This window comes from Anolis carolinensis, chromosome 5, assembly GCF_035594765.1.
Source record: "Anolis carolinensis isolate JA03-04 chromosome 5, rAnoCar3.1.pri, whole genome shotgun sequence".
Classification (NCBI taxonomy): Eukaryota; Metazoa; Chordata; class Lepidosauria; order Squamata; family Dactyloidae; genus Anolis; species Anolis carolinensis.
The window spans coordinates 18,450,158-18,470,797 of NC_085845.1; the positions used below are offsets into that span (position 1 = coordinate 18,450,158).

Consider the following 20,640-nt stretch of genomic DNA (forward strand, 5'->3'; position numbering starts at 1 on the left):
CCAATTCAAAATTCACAGAAAGCTGTTTAAACTGTCCAGAATTCTTAATTAGTCAAGAAGGCAAGTAAAACGACAAGAAAAGATAGGAAAAGTGATTTACATTTAAGACATGATCTAAGTCTAAATGACTTAGAAGCCATAGATTTAAATGTATGTGTTTGATTTGCCTCTTCCTTAAATATCAGCACATTAGGAATATTTTGCAAGGTTAGAGCTCATATACCATAAATCAAGCCTAAGGAATATCTCCTTTTGTGTCCAGCCTTTCTTATCACTCTTCAAAATACCAACACCTATAGACAGCATGACATACTGGTTTGGGTTTTGGATTAAGACTCTGGAGTCCAGGGTTTGAATCCTGACTGTCCATGGAAACCCATTGTATGGCCCTGGGCAAGTCATATACTTTCAACTCCAGAAAATAGGGTCACTTTAAGTCAGAAGTGACTTGAAGGCATATATACAACAACAAGCAGAGTGATGCCAGATTAAAATGCATAAAGCACATAAAGCAAATTGTATATTTTAGAAATAATCTGTACATGGGTTGTTGTGAGTTTTCCGGGCTGTATGGTTATGTTCCAGAAGCATTCTCTCCTGACGTTTTGCCCTCATCTATGGCAGGCATCCTCAGAGGTTGTGAGGTCTGTTGGAAACTAGGCAAGGGGAGTACATATACATAATTTGTGGAATATCCAGGGTGGGAGAAAGAACTCTTGTCTGTTTGAGGCAAGTGTAAATGTTGCAATTGGCCACCTTGATTAGCAGCATCAAAGCCTGGCTGCTTCCTACCTGGGGGAATCCTTTGTTGGGATGTGTTAACTGAAGCGGATTGTTTCCTGTCTGGAATTCCCCTATTTTTTTTTAGTGTTGCTCTTTATTTATTGTCCTGATTTTAGAGGTTTTTTTAATACCTGCAGACAGATTTTGTTCATTTTCATGGTTTCCTCCTTTCTGTTGAAATTGTCCGCTTAAGTGGCTGAGGGGGGAAAGGAAGGGGCCTGAGCTGTTAGGAATTGTGGGAGTTGAAGTCCAAAACACCTAGAGGATCCAACTATGCGCATGTAGATTCATCCTTCAAAGTGAGCTTTCCAGCTGTACCATCAAACCACATCAAAGCAATGCAGCACCCAATGAAGGAGGATGAAGCAACCCTGATGTTTAAGAGAGCGACTGTCTGGAACAAGCACCAAAAAAATGGTGCTTGTACTGACTCACCTGACATCACTCAAAACCTTTTTTATAACTTCTTTCCGGAATCCGTAGTAGCCGGTCTTAATTTTGACCTGGTAGTTGATTTTGTGAAAGGTCATGGTGCTCCCTTCGGACTGCCTGCAACTTGGGAACGTGATCCTCCTCTTCCGCAGGGCGGCCATTCGGGCCTCTCTCTCGGAAGGCTCATGCTGGGCCGGCTCAGGCTTCAGGAACTTCTGGAACATGTTGCTGTTGGTGTCAAGCAGAGAAAGGAAATCACTGGGCCGGCACATAACAAACAAGACCTCCGGAGTGAGAAGTAAGACTAGACATACCCAAAGGGGAGCCAATCCTCAGATCAAGAAGTAAGACTAAACATACCCAAGGGTGAGCCAATCCTCAGAGCAAGAAGTAAGACTAAACATACCCAAGGGTGAGCCAATCCTTAGAGCAAGAAGTAAGACTGAACATACCCAAGGGTGAGCCAATCCTCAGAGCATAAAGTAAGACTGCTGCTGCTCAGTCGTTTAGTTGTCTCCGACTCTTCGTGACCTCATGGACCAGTCCATGCCAGAGCTCCCTGTTGACCATCACCGCCCCCAGTTCCTTCAAAGTCAACCCAGTCACTTCAAGGATACCATCCATCCATCTTGCCCTTGGTCGGCCTCTCTTCTTTGTTCCTTCCATTTTCCCCAGCATCGTGATCTTTTCCAAGCTTTCCTGTCTTCTCATGATGTGGCCTAAATACTTCAGCTTTGCCTCCAATATCCTTCCCTCCAGTGAGCAGCCGGGCATTATTTCCTGGAGGATGGAGTGGTTGGATCTTCTTGTGGTCCAAGGCACTCTCGGGATTTTCCTCCAGCACCAGAGTTCAAAAGCATCTATCTTCCTTCACTCAGCCTTCCTTATGGGCCAGCTCTCGCATCCATAGGTTACTATGGGGCATACCATTGCTTTCACTATGTGGACCTTCGTTGCCAGTGTGATGTCTCTGCTCTTCACTATTTTGTCAAGGTTGGCCATTGCTCTCCTCCCAAGAAGGAAACGTCTTCTGATTTCCTGGCTACAGTCTGCATTTGCAGTGATCTTCGTGCCTAGAAATATAAAGTCTGTCACTGCCTCCACGTTTTCTCCTTCTATTTGCCAGTTATCAATAGGTGTAGTTGCCATGATCTTGGTTTTCTTGACGGTTAACTGCAACCCAGACTAGACATACCCAAAGGTGAGCCAATCCTTAGAGCAAGAAGTAAGACTAAACATACCCAAGGGTGAGCCAATCCTCAGAGCATAAAGTAAGACTAGACATACCCAAAGGTGAGCCAAATCCTCCCATCAGCTTGCAGTGACAACCTGGAGGACTCTCTCTCCTTTAGTAAACATGAAAACCCCTAAACACCCCACCCTTCTGATTTGGTGTATTGTTACACATCCTCTGCAGTGAGAAACTCGAGAAGGCATCACTCCCTGGTTCAGTAAAGAAAGGTGACACGGAGTGACTTACAAGGCGTCCATGGCAGGTGAGGAGGGCGCTGCAGGTAAACACAGAAAACTATCGGCCTGGGTCCTTCCTCCTCTGCCTTCCTCCCAGCATGTAACGTGTGTAACGATCGCTCCGTTTGAGGCTTCCAACGGAATGCTGCTTTGGAATGAGAATAGGGCAGAGAGAACTAACTCCCTGCGCTCTGCTTGAGGGTTGCAATCGGGTCTCCGTATCCACGGATTGATTGGTTGGTTGGTTTGTTGATATATCTCCCAATTTTTTAAAAAAAGTTGAACTATTTTACTCTGCCATTGCATGCCACGCGGTTTCAACATGCTCGGGTTTCGGTATCCGCGGGAGGGGGGAAAGTGCCCTGGGGTGCATCTCTCTCCAGTGATCCCCAAAAGCCAGAAGTCTTTGTTGGTGACTGGGAAGTGAAATATTGGGGTCCCGACCCACAGTTTTAAGACAACAATTTCCAGTTCTTAAGCAAGCATTAACGCAAGAGCTTCTCTCAGGACAACCTAACACCTCCCAACAAAGGATTCCCCCAGGCAGTAAGTAGCCAGACCTTGAAGCTGCAAGGCTATTTATTCAATGCTAATCAAGGTGGTCAATTGCAACATTCACACCTGCCTCAAACAGGCAAAAAGAGTTCTTTTTCCCACTCTGGACATTCCACAGATACATAAACCCCACTTGACTAGTTTCCAACAGACCTCACAACCTCTGAGGAGGCCTGCCATGGATATGGGTGAAACGTCAGGAGAGAATGCTTTTGGAACATGGCCATACAGCCCAGAAAACTGACAGCAACCTCATGACGATTATGATTATGGTGATAATATTTTTTTATTACCCGCTTCTCCTTTTGGCCCAAGGTAAGGCATAACATAGTTAATTACACCTAAAAATATTTGCTAAATATCATAAAAGCACCAGATCCTGACTATTCTTAAAAGCTAAGCAGGGTCAGCCCTGGTTAGTACTTGGATGGGAGACCACCAAAAAATACCAGGTTTTGTAGATGTATTTCAGAGGAAGGAACTGGCAAAACCACCTCTGAATATCCCTTGCCTACGAAAATACAATTAATTTCATAGGGTCATCATAACAAGTCAACTTGAATGAGTATTTCAATGAGTGCTTAACTTGAGCCAAGCCAGGTAAACTGCAGCACCCAGAAGTTTGGGAAAACTACTTTTTCTGTTACTAACAGATAACCAAACAGTATCTGATTTAATCTTATATAAGACTGGAGGGAGGGACACACTTTGTGCACTACAATTCATTGAATCCCCCATCTATCATGGTCAGTGTTGAACTTAAGAATTCATAGAATCATAGGCCTCGTGGCCCATCTAGTCCAACCCGCTGCCAAGAAACAGTAAAATCACATTCAAAGCACCCCTGAAAGATGGCCATCCAATCTCCAATGAAGGAACCTCCACCACACTCTGGGGCAAAGAGTTCCACTGCTGAACAGCTCTCACAGTGAGGAAGTTCTTCCTAATGTTCAGGTGGAATCTCCTTTCCTGTAGTTTGAAGCCATTGTTCCGCATCCTAGTTTCCAGGGCAGCAGAAAACAAGCTTGCTCCCTCCTTCCTATGACTTTCCCTCACTTATTTATACATGGCCCTCATCATGTCTCCTCTTAGCCTTCTCTTCCGCAGGCTAAACATGGCTAGTTCTTTAAGCCGCTCCTCATAGGGCTCGTTCTTCAGATCCTTGATAATTTTAGTCACCCTCCTTTGAACACATTCCAGCTTGTCAGCATTTCACTTTAACTGTATTCTTAAAAGCTGCTTTTTCCAACTTTCTCTGCTACAGATATTTCTTGCTCTGCTCTCAGTGACGTCTCTTCCTAGCACAGGCATGCTTAGAAGATGGTATGATACAGGAATCCACTCATTCTGCTATTTTATTATTTTCAAAATAGCTACAGAAACAAAGTGTTGTACAACAGGAAAAAAACAGATATCATCTCCTCTTGCCATCAGGCTCACAGTCTTTAGGAAAAAGCAAATGTAGCCACATTGTTCCATAAGAAGACGGAATAAAACAACTTAATCCGGAATTTGATCAGTCCATTCATTACGAGAGATCAGAACAGCACAAAAACAGTATTACATTTTTGTTTTTCACCTCCCCAGAGTGATGAGAACCACAAATAATGCTTCCCAGTTGAATTGGCTGATTCTAAATAAGGCCATTAGCCAATAGTGGACTTTAAATTTTACATACAAAAATCAAGACATGAGAGTGGAGGTAGAACCCCTATCTTAACCATCATATATATTTGGCTCAGAATGGGACGAAGAGGCAACATAACAAGAAAGCTTTCTTGTTCTTTAATAATAAAAAAACCTTGTAGAATTAATAATACTCTGTATTTGATTGTACTTCAAAGAGGACAATTATTTACATCAAGCATGTTTAATAAGCAGTTATCCGTCAGCTATTGGGTTATATTTTATAAACACTTCATGTGATGAATATAATACGACAAACAGAAACATATCTAATTACCCTTGAGGAATACTACTTCGTTGATTGGCTTCTACGGTGGAGTAAGTAAGGGATAAGATATTGTGTTAAATACAACAGTGCAGTGAAATAATAGCTTTCATTTGATAATGCGGGCAAGCTCAATGGAGTGTGAAGCCACAAGAGAGATTCATTCCTCCCAATCTTTCTTTTCATGCAGTCACCCCCTCCCACAGACTTCCTTGTGTTCAGTGTAAGAAATAGAAATATCAGTTATTATATTGCATGTAGTTTGCTCTTTATGTGTTTGCTGATAGGTTAACCTTGGTTGCATCTACACTGCCTATAATAAAGCTTGAAACTGCATATAATGCAGTTCAGTGCTGTTAAACTGCATTATATGGTCAGTGTAGATCAGGCATGGGCAAACTTTGGCCCTCCGGGTGTTTTGGACTTCAACTTCCACAATTCCTAACAGCTGGTAGGCTGTTAGGAATTGTGGGAGTTGAAGTCCAAAACACTCGGAGGGCCAAAGTTTGCCCATGCCTGGTGTAGACTCATAATGCACTCAACTTTATTATATAAGTCTACACTAACCATATAATTCAGTTTGAAACTGCATTATTTGGCAGTGTAGATAGGGCCCTTGTTAGCTGACCATAAATGACTTTACACTGATATTCAGAAGGCCCCATCCATCCAAATCATCATGTTCATAATAATTTTGAACTAGAAGGAGAGCTAACAGCTGGCCATATCACTGTAAGTCTTTAGTCTCTCTTTTTTTCAATCATCATGCCAAACACATGGAGCCATGGGGAAGGAGCCAGCAGAAACCATGGTGATGGAGACAGATCCCCAGGAAATACATTAGTCCTGCTCCCTCTGTGCATTTACCAAACATACGAGTGGAAGGTCATGAGTGTAGGTAGACCCATCTGTGCAACACATTCTCTGAACATGCCAAAAAGTGCTTTCCAAAATAAAAGTAGTACAATGTTGCAAAAATTGTTTTTCAACATTCACGTTTCTTGCTCCAAGCATAGCCCGTTTGGGACAACGTGTTTACCATCCCTCAAAGTGTGAGGCGACCAGTCTTTTAGGAATCATGACCCATGCAGGGGCCCTTTTACATTTAACAGTTATAGCACTATGATGCCATATATATATATGCCTGCATCCTATGTAATCCTGAAACTTGTTGAATTGTGAGGCACTGCAGCTCTCTTGCTGAGAAATGCCTTTCTAATAAGACAGGACAACAATTACTGTATAAAATCTAAAGAAGAAATCCAGGAAGCATTCCCACAATTAACATGGCTCCATTATAGACAAATAAAGGAGCAATTTAAACAGGACAAACAAATCGGATTCATGATGAAAGACTCAGAATGGGAAAAATTTTTGGAGTCTGACAATAAGACGGTTACAAAAATATATAAAAAATTATTAGAATGGGATACGGAAACAGAACACGTAAAGGCATGCATGACTCATTGGGCTAGAGATATTGGGAGACCAATTAGATATGAAGAATGGAAAACGATATGGAACAAAAAGATAAAATTCACCTATGCCTCGGACCTAAAAGAAAATCAATACAAAATGCAGTACAGATGGTACATTACCCCGAAAAAATTAGGACTTTACAAGAAAGATATACAAATAAAGTGTTGGAAATGTCAGAAGCAGGAGGGAAATTTCTATCACATGTGGTGGACATGTGCCAAAACAAAGAAATACTGGAAAGAAATACATAAAGAATGTGGGAAAATAATGAAAAAGAACATACAGATGAGACCAGAATTATACCTACTAGGATTGACAAACGCAAAGTTAGAGACAAATGAGGAAAAGATCTTAAACTATCTAGTAATAGGAGCCAGAATTGTATTCGCAAAAGTATGGAGATCAAACCAAATACCAACGATAGATCAATGGTTATTGAAGATATGGGAAATAAGAAACATGGACAAATTGACATTCTTAATGAAGAAACAACAAGGAAAGCCAATGAAAGAAACTGACTGGTCAAACTTCGAGGAATATATAAGGTTAAGAAAGGAGTGAACAACGAAAGGGACTTAAGGACTCACCCAAATCAGGGAAATTGAACTTTACTAATAGCATACCGCAAGAATCATCAAGAGAAGAGACTTCACTACAAATCAAATCACCTCACAAACCCTTCTACCCATTCATCCCCCCCGCACACTACTCTGCACGAATCCCCCCCTGAACCTTACCCAACTCCCCCCCATTCCCCCCCCTGAGTGATTCCCCCCCCTGCTTCTTTATTTTTTAATTATGTATAGAAGAAACCAATTTAAAAAAAGAGAGAGAGAAATGCCTTTCCTGGGACTCCATAGGATGCTGTTGGGCCATTAATTGAAGGACTTAAGCCCTTTTGCCCATAGCTTTCAGCAGGACTCAATTTAACTCTCTCTTGTTTCAGTTTATGAAGCTTGCAAAGTCTTGATTAGTTTATGTCACTTATACACTGCAAATATGATTTTCTGCCTTCTGATTACTGCATGGAGGATGTCAGTATAACAAATGAGAAAATGTAAAAAAATGCCAAATTTTGGCAATGCCATTATGTTCATGATGAGTTTTATCAAGAAATAAAAAAGAGTAGGTCGACAATGGAGTAGTCCATTTTCTAGCTCAGTCTTCTGCCAAACTGGTGCTCCCTGTGCATAAGTCTTCATTGCCCTGTGCACTGGAGATGATGAAGAATATAGTCCAAAGCATCCGATATGGATCAAGCTTCTTTGCTGGATCACAGTCTTGTCTACATGTCTAAGAGAGCTTTTTCATGAAGACCAACTTCAGATACGCAATTGTGAGGAAAATGACAGTCATGCAAGCCAATGCAACATGGTTCTGCCACAGACCCCATGAAGTTGCATCAATCCCTTGCTCTTTGAGGTATTGATCGCCAAGGCATCTGTAAAGGAGTGGAGGTTTAGAGAATTAGCCCACTGTTCATTGTATACTAAATTCCCCAAAGGCACCAGATCCCATCTGATCTTGGAAAGTACATACAATCATCCCTGGTTAGTACTTGGATGGGAGACTGTCAGCAAATATCAGGTGCTGGAGGCTATATTTCAGGAACTAGAAAAACTACCTTTGAGTAGTCTTTCCCTAAGAAAACCCTGGGGTGGCCAATATATGTCTGCAGGTGACTTGAAGGTACATAAACAGACATAACACTGGCCAACACATATTTTGGTACTTCAAATAGTAGACCTCTTTTTGGGTATATTTGACCTGCAGATTCCAAAAATGGGATCACTTTCCCCCTCTCAGTTATATTTTTTGAGGTACAGAACATCTACCAGTCATCTCCTCACCGAGACAAAATCATAACTACAGTAGAGTCTCACTTATCCAACATAAACGGGCCAGAAGAACGTTGGATAAGCGAATATGTTGGATAATAAGGAGGGATTAAGGAAAAGCCTATTACACATCAAATTAGGTTATGATTTTACAAATTAAGCACCAATCATGTTTAACAACAAATTTGACAGAACAAGTAGTTCAATACGCAGTAATGCTATGTAGTAATTACGCCAAAATATAACGATGTATTGAAAACATTGACTACAAAAATGCGTTGGATAATCCAGAATGTTGGATAAGTGAGTGTTGGATAAATGAGACTTTACTGTATATCTAAGAAACTAGAACTGATGCGATCTATTCAATGCAATTTTGTGAATCAGCACCCTAAATAACACTAGGAACAGGTCTAAAAACCAAGACACCAAGATTTGTTGTCTTAGGCTGTAAAATTATTTTCGCCTAGAGATTCCAGCAACTTTGTAGCTTAGTAGAGAAAGAATAGGAAAAAGCTCAAAAAGCCATTTCTTTGCATTGCATACAAGAAGGGTCACAACTTTGTTGTGGAACCTTTTCTTTGCATCCAAACAATTATTGGCATCTCCATGTAGGGCTGCACTATATAATAGTAATTCCTATTACAGCTGAAGTTGTAAGGATGTGCAGTACAAGTAGACAAAATAGACATGGACTCCTATATGCATTTAAACAGGCCATATGCATAAGCTCAATGTTAGTTATTCAACTGTAAACAGCCCGGAAAACATACAGCAACCTTATTCAACTGTACTTTGTATATCTTCTATGTAACATTGAGTTCTGTAATAGTTAAAGCAACAAAAATCTTTTGTATAAGGAAGCATCATTTGGGAACAAGGGGTTGGGCTGGGTTGTCTTGAATCTCATATAAATGGATTCAAGAGTGTATCCATTAATGTTACTATTATCCTAGATTGCCATATAACATTTAAAATCATAGTTTTCCTTTCCGTTCTAATGCTGTTTTGAGTTAGCAGGTTTCCAAAAATATACATCAACATGACTGATCCTTTTGCTAGGATTACAGGTGCTTCCAAATTACTGGATATGATTGTTTAAAATAAAAGGGCATTGTACTTACTTGATAAGTGTACTATTATCTATACACTGAGAACTGGTTGAATTGTCCCTTGGGCCACAGAAATCAAGACCAGTAAATTCATTAATCTGGAGTGCCTTTAAAAGTAAGGAACATATTCACTCAATTAAAAAAGGCATACATGCACCAAATATAATAACTAGGCATCATAATAATCTGACTAACAATCTAGTTGGAAATCAAGGGCAGGTTGCTGTGTACAATATGGCATTTTTTATTTATAGACTAGCTGTACCCGGCCACGTGTTGCTGTGGCCCAGTCTGGTTAGATAGAACATACAGGCATCCTCTGAGCAACATCCTTGGAGGGAGAGAGGAGGGAGGGAAAGAGGTGGGTACCAGGGTGCCTCTGGTTATAAGCAGAGCGCTTTGCAGGCATTGCCCAACTTGGGCCCTCCTTCCAGGTGTTTTGGACTTCAACTCCTACCACTCCAAAAGCCTCAGGTCCCTTCCTATTCCTTTTCCCTTTCTTTTTCCACTTAAGGGGCTGAAGGAGGGAGAGGTCTTCATGAGGGGGGGGGAAAGACTCAAGGAGTCCATTCCCCTTGCACTGTATGACCCCACCCACATCGGTTGCTGAAGAGTGGAGACTGCTTGGCCATTGCTTGCGCTGTTGCTAAGGGGAGAGGCTGTCTGTTACAACGGTTGCTAAAGGTGGAGGGGAGTGTTTGGCCATTGCTAAGGGGAGGAGCCATCTGTTAGGATGGTAGCTATGGGTGGAGCTGATTGATTGGCCATTGCTTTGGGGTTTGCTTTTACCTTTCTCAGGTGGGTTAGGTTTATGAGAGTAATCTTAAAACACTCTCCAGGTCAAATGCTATGTTGTGTACAAATTTCATATCTGTCAGTGGAATAGTTTGGGAGATATGATGTCCCTAATGGATGGACATTACATTTTATTTATAAAGATAAGACAAGTTTAAACCCCGTGATAAAGCAGAACAGAAGGGCTTTTCTCCCCATTTATCATTGCTAATTCACTGCTAATCATTTCATTAACATTATATATAGCTATGTCCTCAGTGAGCTCACGTTAATTGTTGAAGTTCAGCTTCACTAAAGCAGAATGAGAATTGTTTCTCTTCTAACCAGTGTGGGATACAGGATGATCCCTGCAGAATTGGGATCTTGCTTCAGTCTTTTGCAGGACAGCTTTACCCAATAACTTATAAAGCATTCTGCAACTAAAATTGTGTCAGGTCAGGATGATGGGTTAGACTACAATTCCCATCATTCCCAGGCAAGATGGGCATTGGTTGTGCTTGCTGAAGTTACAAAACTTGTCATCCAACACATCTTAAAAATTGCAACCAAGCTGGGAAAAGTTTTTCTAAAGAGCACCAAGGGCAATAGAAAATACTCTCAACACTTATCGAGTGTGTCCTCTTTTAAAACCTATTTTGCTATGGATATGCTTTGTTTAAAAATTGTGAATATGAGCAGGCATCTTTTTTATATAAGTGGAAAAGCAGAGGAATAGACAAGAAGTTACTCAATATACAAATGCTCAGTGATCCATGTTACATACCTGCCTAGCTTCTAAAAGGTTTTTCTTTTAAAAGCAACGAATAGCCCTAGCTCTGTCAATTCCACAGGATTATATTTGATGGACTGGTCAAATCAATGTGAAATTATGGGGCCAATAAAGTAAGGCTTGAGCTGGTCTGATGCGTAGTTTCAGATCACTACTCCATTATAAATAGAAGTGATGCTTTCTGAATAGCATTTTTAGCCTACTGTACAAGATAGTGTTGTACTTACAGTCATGCCATATCGAGGAATGCTGAAATACTGGAGCCAAGAAAGCCAGGGCAGGATACTGGTGAGGTTTACCAACAACCCAGAGAAAATCTGGAGATAAAACCATAATTTAGTATTTTAAAGTATATACTATCATTGTATTAAAGTCCCTCTCTCCACCTAAAAATGTGTTTGTGCTTAATTCAAAATGCTGCTATATCTCTCATAAGGCATATAGAGTCAGTTAGCTGTCCATCTCAGCACCCAACAGAGAAATACTAATAGATCTTCTTTATTGTGGCAATAGTTGCTGTATAAATGGGGCCTCAAATGTAAAGGCCTTTAGTCTATTTAGGGCCAGCAAGCTATATGTCCAGATAGTGACATAATTCAGTTTTCCAGTTGTTTCAAGTGACAAATGTCACAAACCTCTCATTTCCCAAGCCTAGCAAAATGGCAAGCAAAAATACTCACAATCATAAAAACAAAGGCAATGGTCATGAGCAGATTAGCCACAGACACCACACTTTGCCCTGCAGCAATCGCAAGTGCCATCGAAGTAGCTGTGTAGGAGACCATCATCATGGTAAACATCATTATAAAGAAGGCTGATGCTGTTGGTTTAAAACCTGTGTGAACAGGGGGAGGGGAAAAGAAGTGTCAGTCTTCACCTTTTCTTTGTCAAATTGTGGACCACGTCTGTTAGTGTCAACTTCCCTAGTTCCCATTGATTCAGTGAGCTTCTCTACATGGATCTAACAACTGAATTCAGTCCATTAAACACACTTTATTTTCATTTAGATGCCTTTTTATTTTTCCGTAAGTCCTGCTTTAAAAAAATCTCCCTTGTCCTAACAACAACTGAGATTGAAATTTATTACCCACAGGCCTTAGTTTGGGGACCCCTGCTTTAGAGAAAAAGCTCTAAAACTTCCCAAGAACTTGGTTGAAATTAGATTTTCAAATCAAACCTATGTTTATCTCCAGCAAGCAAGCTCATTTGCAAAATGCAGATATAAGAAAAGCCCGGGTTCTGAGGATCCGATGTCTTACCCCTTCAGGGAACACTGCTTTTAAATGCAGAGCTAATCCTAGCATCTGACTTTGCTTATTTAACCTTCTTTAGATACTATATATACCAGCAGCAAACTCGGTTCTCAGAGAGTGGAACTTAATAAAGCCACAACTATACCATCCATGCACAAGAAGTAGGTTTCATCGGGATTGAAATAGTATCAAGTAAAGTACAAAAACTTTAAAGAAAAAAATCCTCAAGGAGAGGAAAACAGTGCACTGAGACCATTCAACAGACCACAGAATGGCTATTGGTGCAAAGTTTAGAGACTAGAACAGTTGGTTTCCATATCTACAGATTATGCATCCACAGATTCAACCATCCATGGCTTGGAAATAATTTCTTAAAAAATCCAAAAAGTAAATCTTGATTTTGCCATTTTATATAAGGGACAGGATTTAACATCACCAATGTATATAAATGGATTTGAGCATCCACAGATTTCAGTATCCACATGGGGTCCTGAAACTAAACCCCAGTGGATTACCAAGGACCTCCTGCATTGTATCAGAAGGCATGACTGGCTACTTAAAAGCCTGAGTTTCAGCCTATCCCACTGCAATATTGTATTGCAGGTCAAACCTGAAATCTTCTACTGTACAGCTTTGAGAACAATATATTTACTTACCTATCATGAAATAAACAATGCATGTGAAGATGATGCTTGGCAAAGTTCTCATGGGTATTAAATCAGCCATTAGTTTTGAAAAGAAATACGCAGAAATTCGGTAGTATCCACTGATGTATTCATGACTAAATAGAATGACAAAATATAAGCAAATAAAATCTGTTAGTTAAAAAACATCACCCAGAGGAAGCCAAAGAAACAGATAGTGCATGCATTCCCATCAACTGTCATGAGAGCTTTTGTCTGGAATAGCAAGAGTCAGTGGTATTGAACAGAGATAGTTCTGTTCTCTACTGATCTGCAATTCCCAGGTCCATTGGCAGAAACTGTAGCAGTTAATCAGTCACAGAAATAGCATGTTTGTCATATAAAGGAGACCACTTATATGACACTTATTTTGTCATAAAATTAGTGTTACATTGTTTTTTGCTGTTCATAACGAGCTATCTATACTTTAAAAGTTATTTTTGCATGACTACAGTTCCTTTCTCAGTCCCATCATTTTGTTTCCTCTTTGTTCCACTTAGCAAAGGTTTTTATTCAGTGGTTAAAATTTCTAATGGCTAATCACAAGAGTTCAAGTCTGCAGCTGCACCTACACCCCAAAATCACATTTGATAAGATAGCGAGAATAGCTTTATTATCATAAAGAAGCATATTAGAGTCTCAATAGGCTCCTCTCAAGCAGTGGGTGCTAATTGACAGCTGGCATGACCTACTCAGTGGTGGTGTACTTACATAAATATTTTCTTCTCCACAATAAACAGTTCAATGGCAGAGATGCTGCTGAAGCACTGGTTGGTGGTCAAAAAGAACATGGCACCAACTCTGTGGAAAAATACAGATCATCTCCATAAAAATCAATATTGGAAAATCAGACTTTGGGGGGGGGGGGGTTGGAATGTGCTGAAAGAAGCCACTATTCTGTCTTCATACGCATAACATTTCCCTGAATGTCCTCAGCTGATCCCTCTACCACTTGACCCTCTCTTTAGTCCATTTCCAGGCGATGACCCCAGCAATGGTGTGTCCCAATATATGCCACCTTTTGATTACTTTTCTCCTAAACCAGAGCTTTCAAAACTGTGTGTCAAGACACATTACTGTGTCCACTGCAATGTGTAGGTGTGTCACACGAACATAACATGAAACCTTTGAGTCTATGTGAAATAAGCAATAAATCAAACATTTTAAATATTATATTTATGTACAATATTCATGTGATATGTGGTGTTCCCATATGTTTCATTATTGCAACTTATGCATGTGTCCGTATCTCTTATAAGGGATTTAATCTCCAGTCTGCTAGTAAAATTGGATCACTATGTCGCAAAATGATGCATATCTAAAAAATGTCACCAGCACAAAATGTTTGGAAAGCTCTGCTCTAGACTCTCAGTAGGAATGAGCACAGGTTTGCATAAGGCAATAGAAAAGGCAAGAATAATAAAATTTAGAAATTTAAGCGAGGAACTAGAGCAAAAAAATGGCAGTGCAAATAAATGGGAGTGAAACGTGGTTGGAGTAAGGATGTAATCCTGTTACACACTGTCTTTTTGAATCCTTACTATATATTACCTGATTTCATAAGAGTGAGCTGTAACACTGGCTGCTTCACAACGTAATGAAAAGCATAACATACATTTTATTATCCAACAGCCTGCAAACTACTCACCTGTTCTGCATACCACTAGAGTTATATTTGGCATCAAAGAATATGGCACCTACGACCAGCCCCAGGAAAATGGTGACACACAGCTGAAACATAAAGTGGCATTGACTTGCATGCAGTATTGGTGCAGACAGCACTAGGTGTCAACTACAGAACTGTAGACCACTGGTTCTCAACCTGTGGGTCCCCAGATGTTTTTGGCCTTCAACTCCCAGAAATTCTAACAGCTGGTAAATTGGCTGGGATTTCTGGGAGTTGTAAGCCAAAAACATCTGGGGACCCACAGGTTGAGAACCACTGCTGTAGACAAATATAACTGTGAAATAACATAAAAAGGCTATTGTAGGGCATATTTATTATGCCATCGGCCATAAAATCACAGAGGTCAAGACTTAGCCTTGAGGAGGAAGAATAGGATAAATGGTGAGAGGAAAAGAGTGGAGAACAGAGTACATTGACTAGAAGCCTGAATCTCACACTGAGCATTTCATGCTGTAGTATCAATAATATCCTAACAGATCAGATTTTGGGGTGGACTACATCAGAATCACACCCATCTATGCTTTATATAGAAATGCTCCTTTTCTTCCAGGATGGAGCTCAAGACAGCTTACAAAGAGACAGAATACAATGAAAACATATAGTTAAAAGCCTATGAATTAAAGCAGTGTTAAATAACAAGTTAAAACTAACTAAAATCTAAATTAAAATAGTTGTTTTGTGTCTTCAAGTCAATTTCGACCTATAGAGATCCTAAGGTGACCCTATGGCATAAGTTTTTTTGGAAAGATTTCTTCAGCAGAAGTTTGCCATTCCCTTCCTCTGAGGTTAAGAGAGAGTGATCTGCCCAAGGTTACATAGGGCTCTTCCACACAGCCATATAACCCAGAATATCAAGGCAGATAATGCACAATATCTGCTTTGAACTGGGTTATCTGAGTTCATACTGCCATATAATCCAATTCAATCTGGAAGGGGCCTTAGTGGGTTTCATGGCCAAGTGATGGTATGAATCTTAGTCTCCAGAGTTGCTGTCCAAACCTTCACTGGTCATTTTTGTTCAATTAGTTTCCAAAGATTTCCTAAAATAAAAATCTCATAATCTGCTGCTGGAAGGATAGCAAGGAAAAAACAGCACTAAACTTCCCAAGGAAGGGGTTCCAAAATCTCTGCAAGACTGGAGAGGACAAAAAATGCCATAAAGGTAGTGGGGTAGAGATAAGTGCCACCAATGCATATTGTAGAACTCAGGCTGATTTGTATAGGAAGACAAGGGCCTTCAAATAGCCAGGATTTGAGCCAAATAGGTCAAACCCTGCACTTTGAATTGTGTTTAGAAACAGATCAGCAGCCAGTGGAGCTGTTGCAATAAGGGAGTTATTTACTCTTTGTAACTAACACCTGTTCGCAATTTTCCTGTAGCTTTTTGGACTAGTTGAAGTTTCCAAATATTCTTCAAAGGCAGCCCTATGTAGACTGCATTGCAGTAACCTAACTGGGATGTAACTAAGGCATATGAACTCGTGGCCAAGTCAAATGTCACAAGGAACAGGCGCAGCTGGCACATTAGCATTAACTGTGCAAATGTTCTGCAGCAACCAGCATCACCATAAAGTAGATGCTCAAGTAGACTCTAGCTTGAGTTCAGCCAAATGTGCTCAGAGTTTTCTGCCAAAGTTTGCTTTGCAGTCATTTTCTGCTGCTTGAATTGCCATGGAATAGGCTCTCAAATAGGCTCTAGTCCATGTTCAACTAAATGTATTCTGAATTTCCTGCCGAAGTTCTCTTTACAACCATACGAACTGTAGGATTCTGGTTATTATTCGGATAGATGAGGACAGACACTAATATTTGAATGATGGAGTAAGGGTTTTAGAAAATGTTGGACTTGATTCTGGAAGTGGGGGAGTGAACACATTTGAACTCCATTTTAGGCAGAAAAAAGTAATTAGACTTCACATTTAAAAAAGTAAGCAGAGATCATTAAATTTTTCAGCTAAGATGGTAGTATCAGGCATTTTCATTCATGTAAAAAAAAAAAAAACAAGAAGAAGCAGAACTTGAACCCTAGCACTGAAGAGCCCTTCAACCATGGTACCGTAGTGCTAAGTACCTGCCGAAAAGACCAAATGTCAAGGATAATCCAACCGCTAAGCCAATTGTGGTGGAAAACAAGGATCATAGCAAGGCCATTTGAGAAGCTTAGCCAAGGGGGCTCAGCAGACTCTGGAGCATTTAAAGACTGCCTTTCAAATCCATTCCTAATGAGGATAGAGAGATCAAACACGATGGGGAAGGCATGATGGGCTGAGTGTGGGAGTCAGGACTCTTAACCCTGGAAGATTAGAAGGCTCCAAAAAGGGCATAATTCTTGTCACAAGGTCAAGCTTTTACAAAGCAATTAAGAAGGATCTCCATAATATCAACATACACACAGAATCAAAGGCTGAGGTTCAGGGATTCAGGAGATTTTGGGCCTGTCAAAAGCAAAGCTTTAAGAAGAAAACAAATAGAGCTAATGATGTCTTTAATAAAGCCTCAGTCAGAAGGACCAAACAGGCCCAGGGCTCTGCTGAACTATGTCCGCCAATTGTTCTGATTTGGCAGGGACAGATTGAATGAATCTTCTGCTGTCCCACTTTTTCAGCTGCTTTTAAAAGGTCCCAGTTTCCTCCTTTTCCTTCCTTTGTCTTGCATATTCCAAATTATGACAACAAACAATGGAAACAGAATTAATGATAGGAATGTTATATGAACATGCCATTACATTTATGCAGCTGCCAAGAAAACCTTTTGATAGAGTCACTTTAGGATCACCATAAATTGGAAATGATTTGAAAACACACAACAAGAACAACCCATCCCCAAAGGAAAAAATGGAGAAGGAACATGGGTGCCACTGAAATTTTCTAAGGGGTTGTGACAAACATTGTTGTCATCTGGACTTTGAATCTGCAGTACATATGTCACTCCTCCAAAAAAGAAACCACTTGGAAAAAACCAAACCTAAAGTCATCTTCTTCATAACCAAACTGGGGGTGATGAGAGATAAGGGCCAACATATTGACTACAACAGGGTAAGGAAGATTGGCTCATTTATTTCTTGGAAGAACCACTACTACCAGCTTTGTAAGTAAATATAAATGGGTATATGTGTTGAAAGAATATGATCAAAATCATATAAAACACATTTAAATGGCTCGGATTACCTGTGCTATAGAAGCTTGTGGGTTGCCTAGCAAATTTTTGAAAGTCCTTTTGGAGACCCACTTGAGCTGGTGGCAGAAGGATGTGGTATAGGTGATCTGTCGGAATGTGGTCTCTCTTTTGCTTGTTGAGAAAGATAACTTTTCTAGCTCAGCTTTTGTTTCTCGATAGTAATTTGAGCTGGCATATGTCTCCGCTAACTGATCTGCCAATGACTTATCACGATCAAGGTGCTCATCAATGTTATCTGTAAAGTAAAGGGACAGGAGAAAATTTGCTATGTTTATTCAGATCCTCTGGATCAGTAGGGATCACACTCAAGTGCTTTGTTCCTCACTTCTGGTTTGATTTTCTTATGTCTGAATGAAAGACGCAATAGCTGAAATAACTAAATAATATTAACAAACATTGAGGGTAACTGTAAATACTCATGTAAAAACCAACATAGAGTAGCTAGTTTGACAAAAGCTATGAATAGGATGGGCTGTATATTCAAATCCTGCAGGACCAAATGTTTATTTAGAGATAAGAAGGTTGTAGCTTGAAATGTGGGATAATATTAAACCACAGTGAAACAAGAACAAAAATATCCAAAAAGGTAATTAAAAGCCAAAATTAAAGAACAAAAAAGACATGACACATAAAGGCAGTATCTATTGATATCCAGGAATATTGAGCTTAGATAAATAATAAAATAGCTTCTAATTCTCTCAAGGTTGTTGTTCTTCTAAAACCAAACTACATTTTGCATATTACCTATATCAATTTCCTCGCTCTTGTTTGAAGTCACCGCTGTCGAGTCTCCATTAATGACATCCAGAAAGAAATCAGTGGGATTGTTGTATGGTTCACATTCGTAACCTAGAAAGAAATAAAAGGACCAAGTGGTATAGTAATCATTGCAACATCTATTGCAAATCACTTGGGATAAACATCTTTAAAAGCATCTCTTAACAGTAGCCAGATTCCAAATGATTAGTAGGGGTTGGGTCAAATGGAGCTCTTCCAAGTTCATGGATTGGCCATTCGTTCAATCGCTTCCGACACTTCGTGACCTCATGGACCAGCCCACGCCAGAGCTTCCTGTCGGCCATCGCCGCCCCCAGTTCCTTCAAGGTCAAGCCAGTCACTTCAAGGATACTGTCCATCATCTTGCCCTTGGTCGTCCTCTCTTCCTTTTTCCTTCCATTTTCCCCAGCATCGTGATCTTTTCCAAGTTTTCCTGCCTTCTCATGATGTGGCCAAAATACTTCAGCTTTGCCTCTACTATCCTTCCCTCCAGTGAACACTCGGGCATTATTTCCTGGAGGATGGACTGGTTGGATATTCTTGTGGTCCAAGGCACTCTCAGGATTTTCCTCCAACGCCAGAGTTCAAAACCATCTATCTTCCTTCACTCAAACTTCCTTATGGTCCAGCTCTCGCATCCACAAGTTACTATGGGGAATACTATTGCTTTAACTATGCGGACCTTCGTTGCCAGTGTGATGTCTCTGCTCTTCACTATTTTGTCAAGGTTGGCCATTGCTCTCCTCCCAAGAAGTAAACATCTTTTGATTTCCTGACTGCAGTCTGCATCTGCAGTGATCCTCGCACCTAGAAATACGAAGTCTGTCACTACCTCCACGTTTTCTCCCTCTATTTGCCAGTTATCAGTCAGTCTGGTTGCCATAATCTTGGTTTTCTGGATGTTTAACTGCAGCCCGGCTTTTGCACTTTCTTATTTCACCCTGGTGATAAGGTTCCTCAGCTCCTCCTCGCTTTCAGCCATCAGAGTGGTATCATCTGCATACCTAAGGCTGTTAATGTTTCTTCCAGCAATTTTAACTCCAGCCTTGGATTCGTCAAGCCCCGCATATCGCATGATGTGTTCTGCGTACAAGTTGAATAGGGAGGGTGAAAGTATGCAGTCCTGCCACATTCCTTTCCCAATCTTGAACCAGTCTGTTGTTCCATGATCTGTTCTTACTGTGGCTACTTGGTCTTTATACAGATTTCTCAGGAGACAGACAAGGTGACTTGGTATCCCCATACCACCAAGAACTTGCCACAACTTATTATGATCCACACAGTCGAAGGCTTTAAGATTGGCCATAAGTAACCTCAACATTAAAAGCAGGGGCACGGACACGCATTCTTGGACGGTGTTGCATCATTTGTGGCTTTTCCATCTCCTCATAATTTGTCAAAATATGAGCCTTTTTCAAGAGCTCAGCAAAGGCCAATTCAAATTAGAAAAGTTATACAGTACACTTCTCCCCAGAATGGACCACATAGCATAAATGAGCTTTTATATATCAAACTCCACAAGTCCATCTAATGTAACATCTAAGAATTTAAATATTTAATGCCCACAGGCAAAACAATGAATTGTCTACCCTGGAAGAATATGAATAATTTAAAGACTATTTGCAATTCAGGACTTTGTTGGAGAAATTCCTTTGTACAAAAAATATACAAGGTTTTCTTATGCAGAAATGTAGGGGTTTGACGAGAAAGCATCTACTTTGCACAAAATACACAGATCCCTGTGCAAAGAATATTGGGTTTTTTGCATTGACATGTTTTTTTCTGCACAGAAATCTGTATTAGTGCAAATTGCATCGTGTTATAAAGTACAAAGAATTCCACAGCTCATAAGCGTGCACACACGTTGTAATGTGAGATA

General features: G+C 40.3%; 2 protein-coding genes across 5 annotated transcripts in view; both read right to left on the reverse strand.

Annotated features, from left to right (window-relative positions):
- The window catches only part of LOC100567722 (broad substrate specificity ATP-binding cassette transporter ABCG2), a 42,397-nt gene extending 38,920 nt beyond the window's left edge, over positions 1-3,477 (reverse strand). Inside the window, exons 1-2 of one of the 2 annotated variants that reach the window (XM_062981888.1) lie at positions 2,696-3,477; positions 1,219-1,443 (exon numbers count right to left, since the gene is read on the reverse strand). In XM_062981888.1, the coding sequence (XP_062837958.1) occupies positions 1,219-1,443; positions 2,696-3,009 (539 nt within the window). In that variant the 5' untranslated portion in view covers positions 3,010-3,477. Of the gene's footprint in view, positions 1-1,218; positions 2,655-2,695 lie in introns of those variants that run through there. The other variant, XM_062981889.1, reaches the window with a different exon arrangement.
- A 1,100-nt stretch (positions 3,478-4,577) lies between these two features.
- The window catches only part of LOC100567919 (broad substrate specificity ATP-binding cassette transporter ABCG2), a 41,603-nt gene continuing 25,540 nt past the window's right edge, over positions 4,578-20,640 (reverse strand). For all 3 annotated transcript variants that reach the window (XM_008111033.3, XM_008111032.3, XM_003221245.4), the window contains exons 8-16: positions 18,729-18,833; positions 17,975-18,219; positions 14,769-14,851; positions 13,832-13,921; positions 13,094-13,218; positions 11,865-12,019; positions 11,412-11,501; positions 9,633-9,727; positions 4,578-8,111 (exon numbers count right to left, since the gene is read on the reverse strand). In XM_008111033.3, the coding sequence (XP_008109240.1) occupies positions 7,964-8,111; positions 9,633-9,727; positions 11,412-11,501; positions 11,865-12,019; positions 13,094-13,218; positions 13,832-13,921; positions 14,769-14,851; positions 17,975-18,219; positions 18,729-18,833 (1,136 nt within the window). In that variant the 3' untranslated portion in view covers positions 4,578-7,963. The remainder of the gene's footprint in view (positions 8,112-9,632; positions 9,728-11,411; positions 11,502-11,864; positions 12,020-13,093; positions 13,219-13,831; positions 13,922-14,768; positions 14,852-17,974; positions 18,220-18,728; positions 18,834-20,640) is intronic.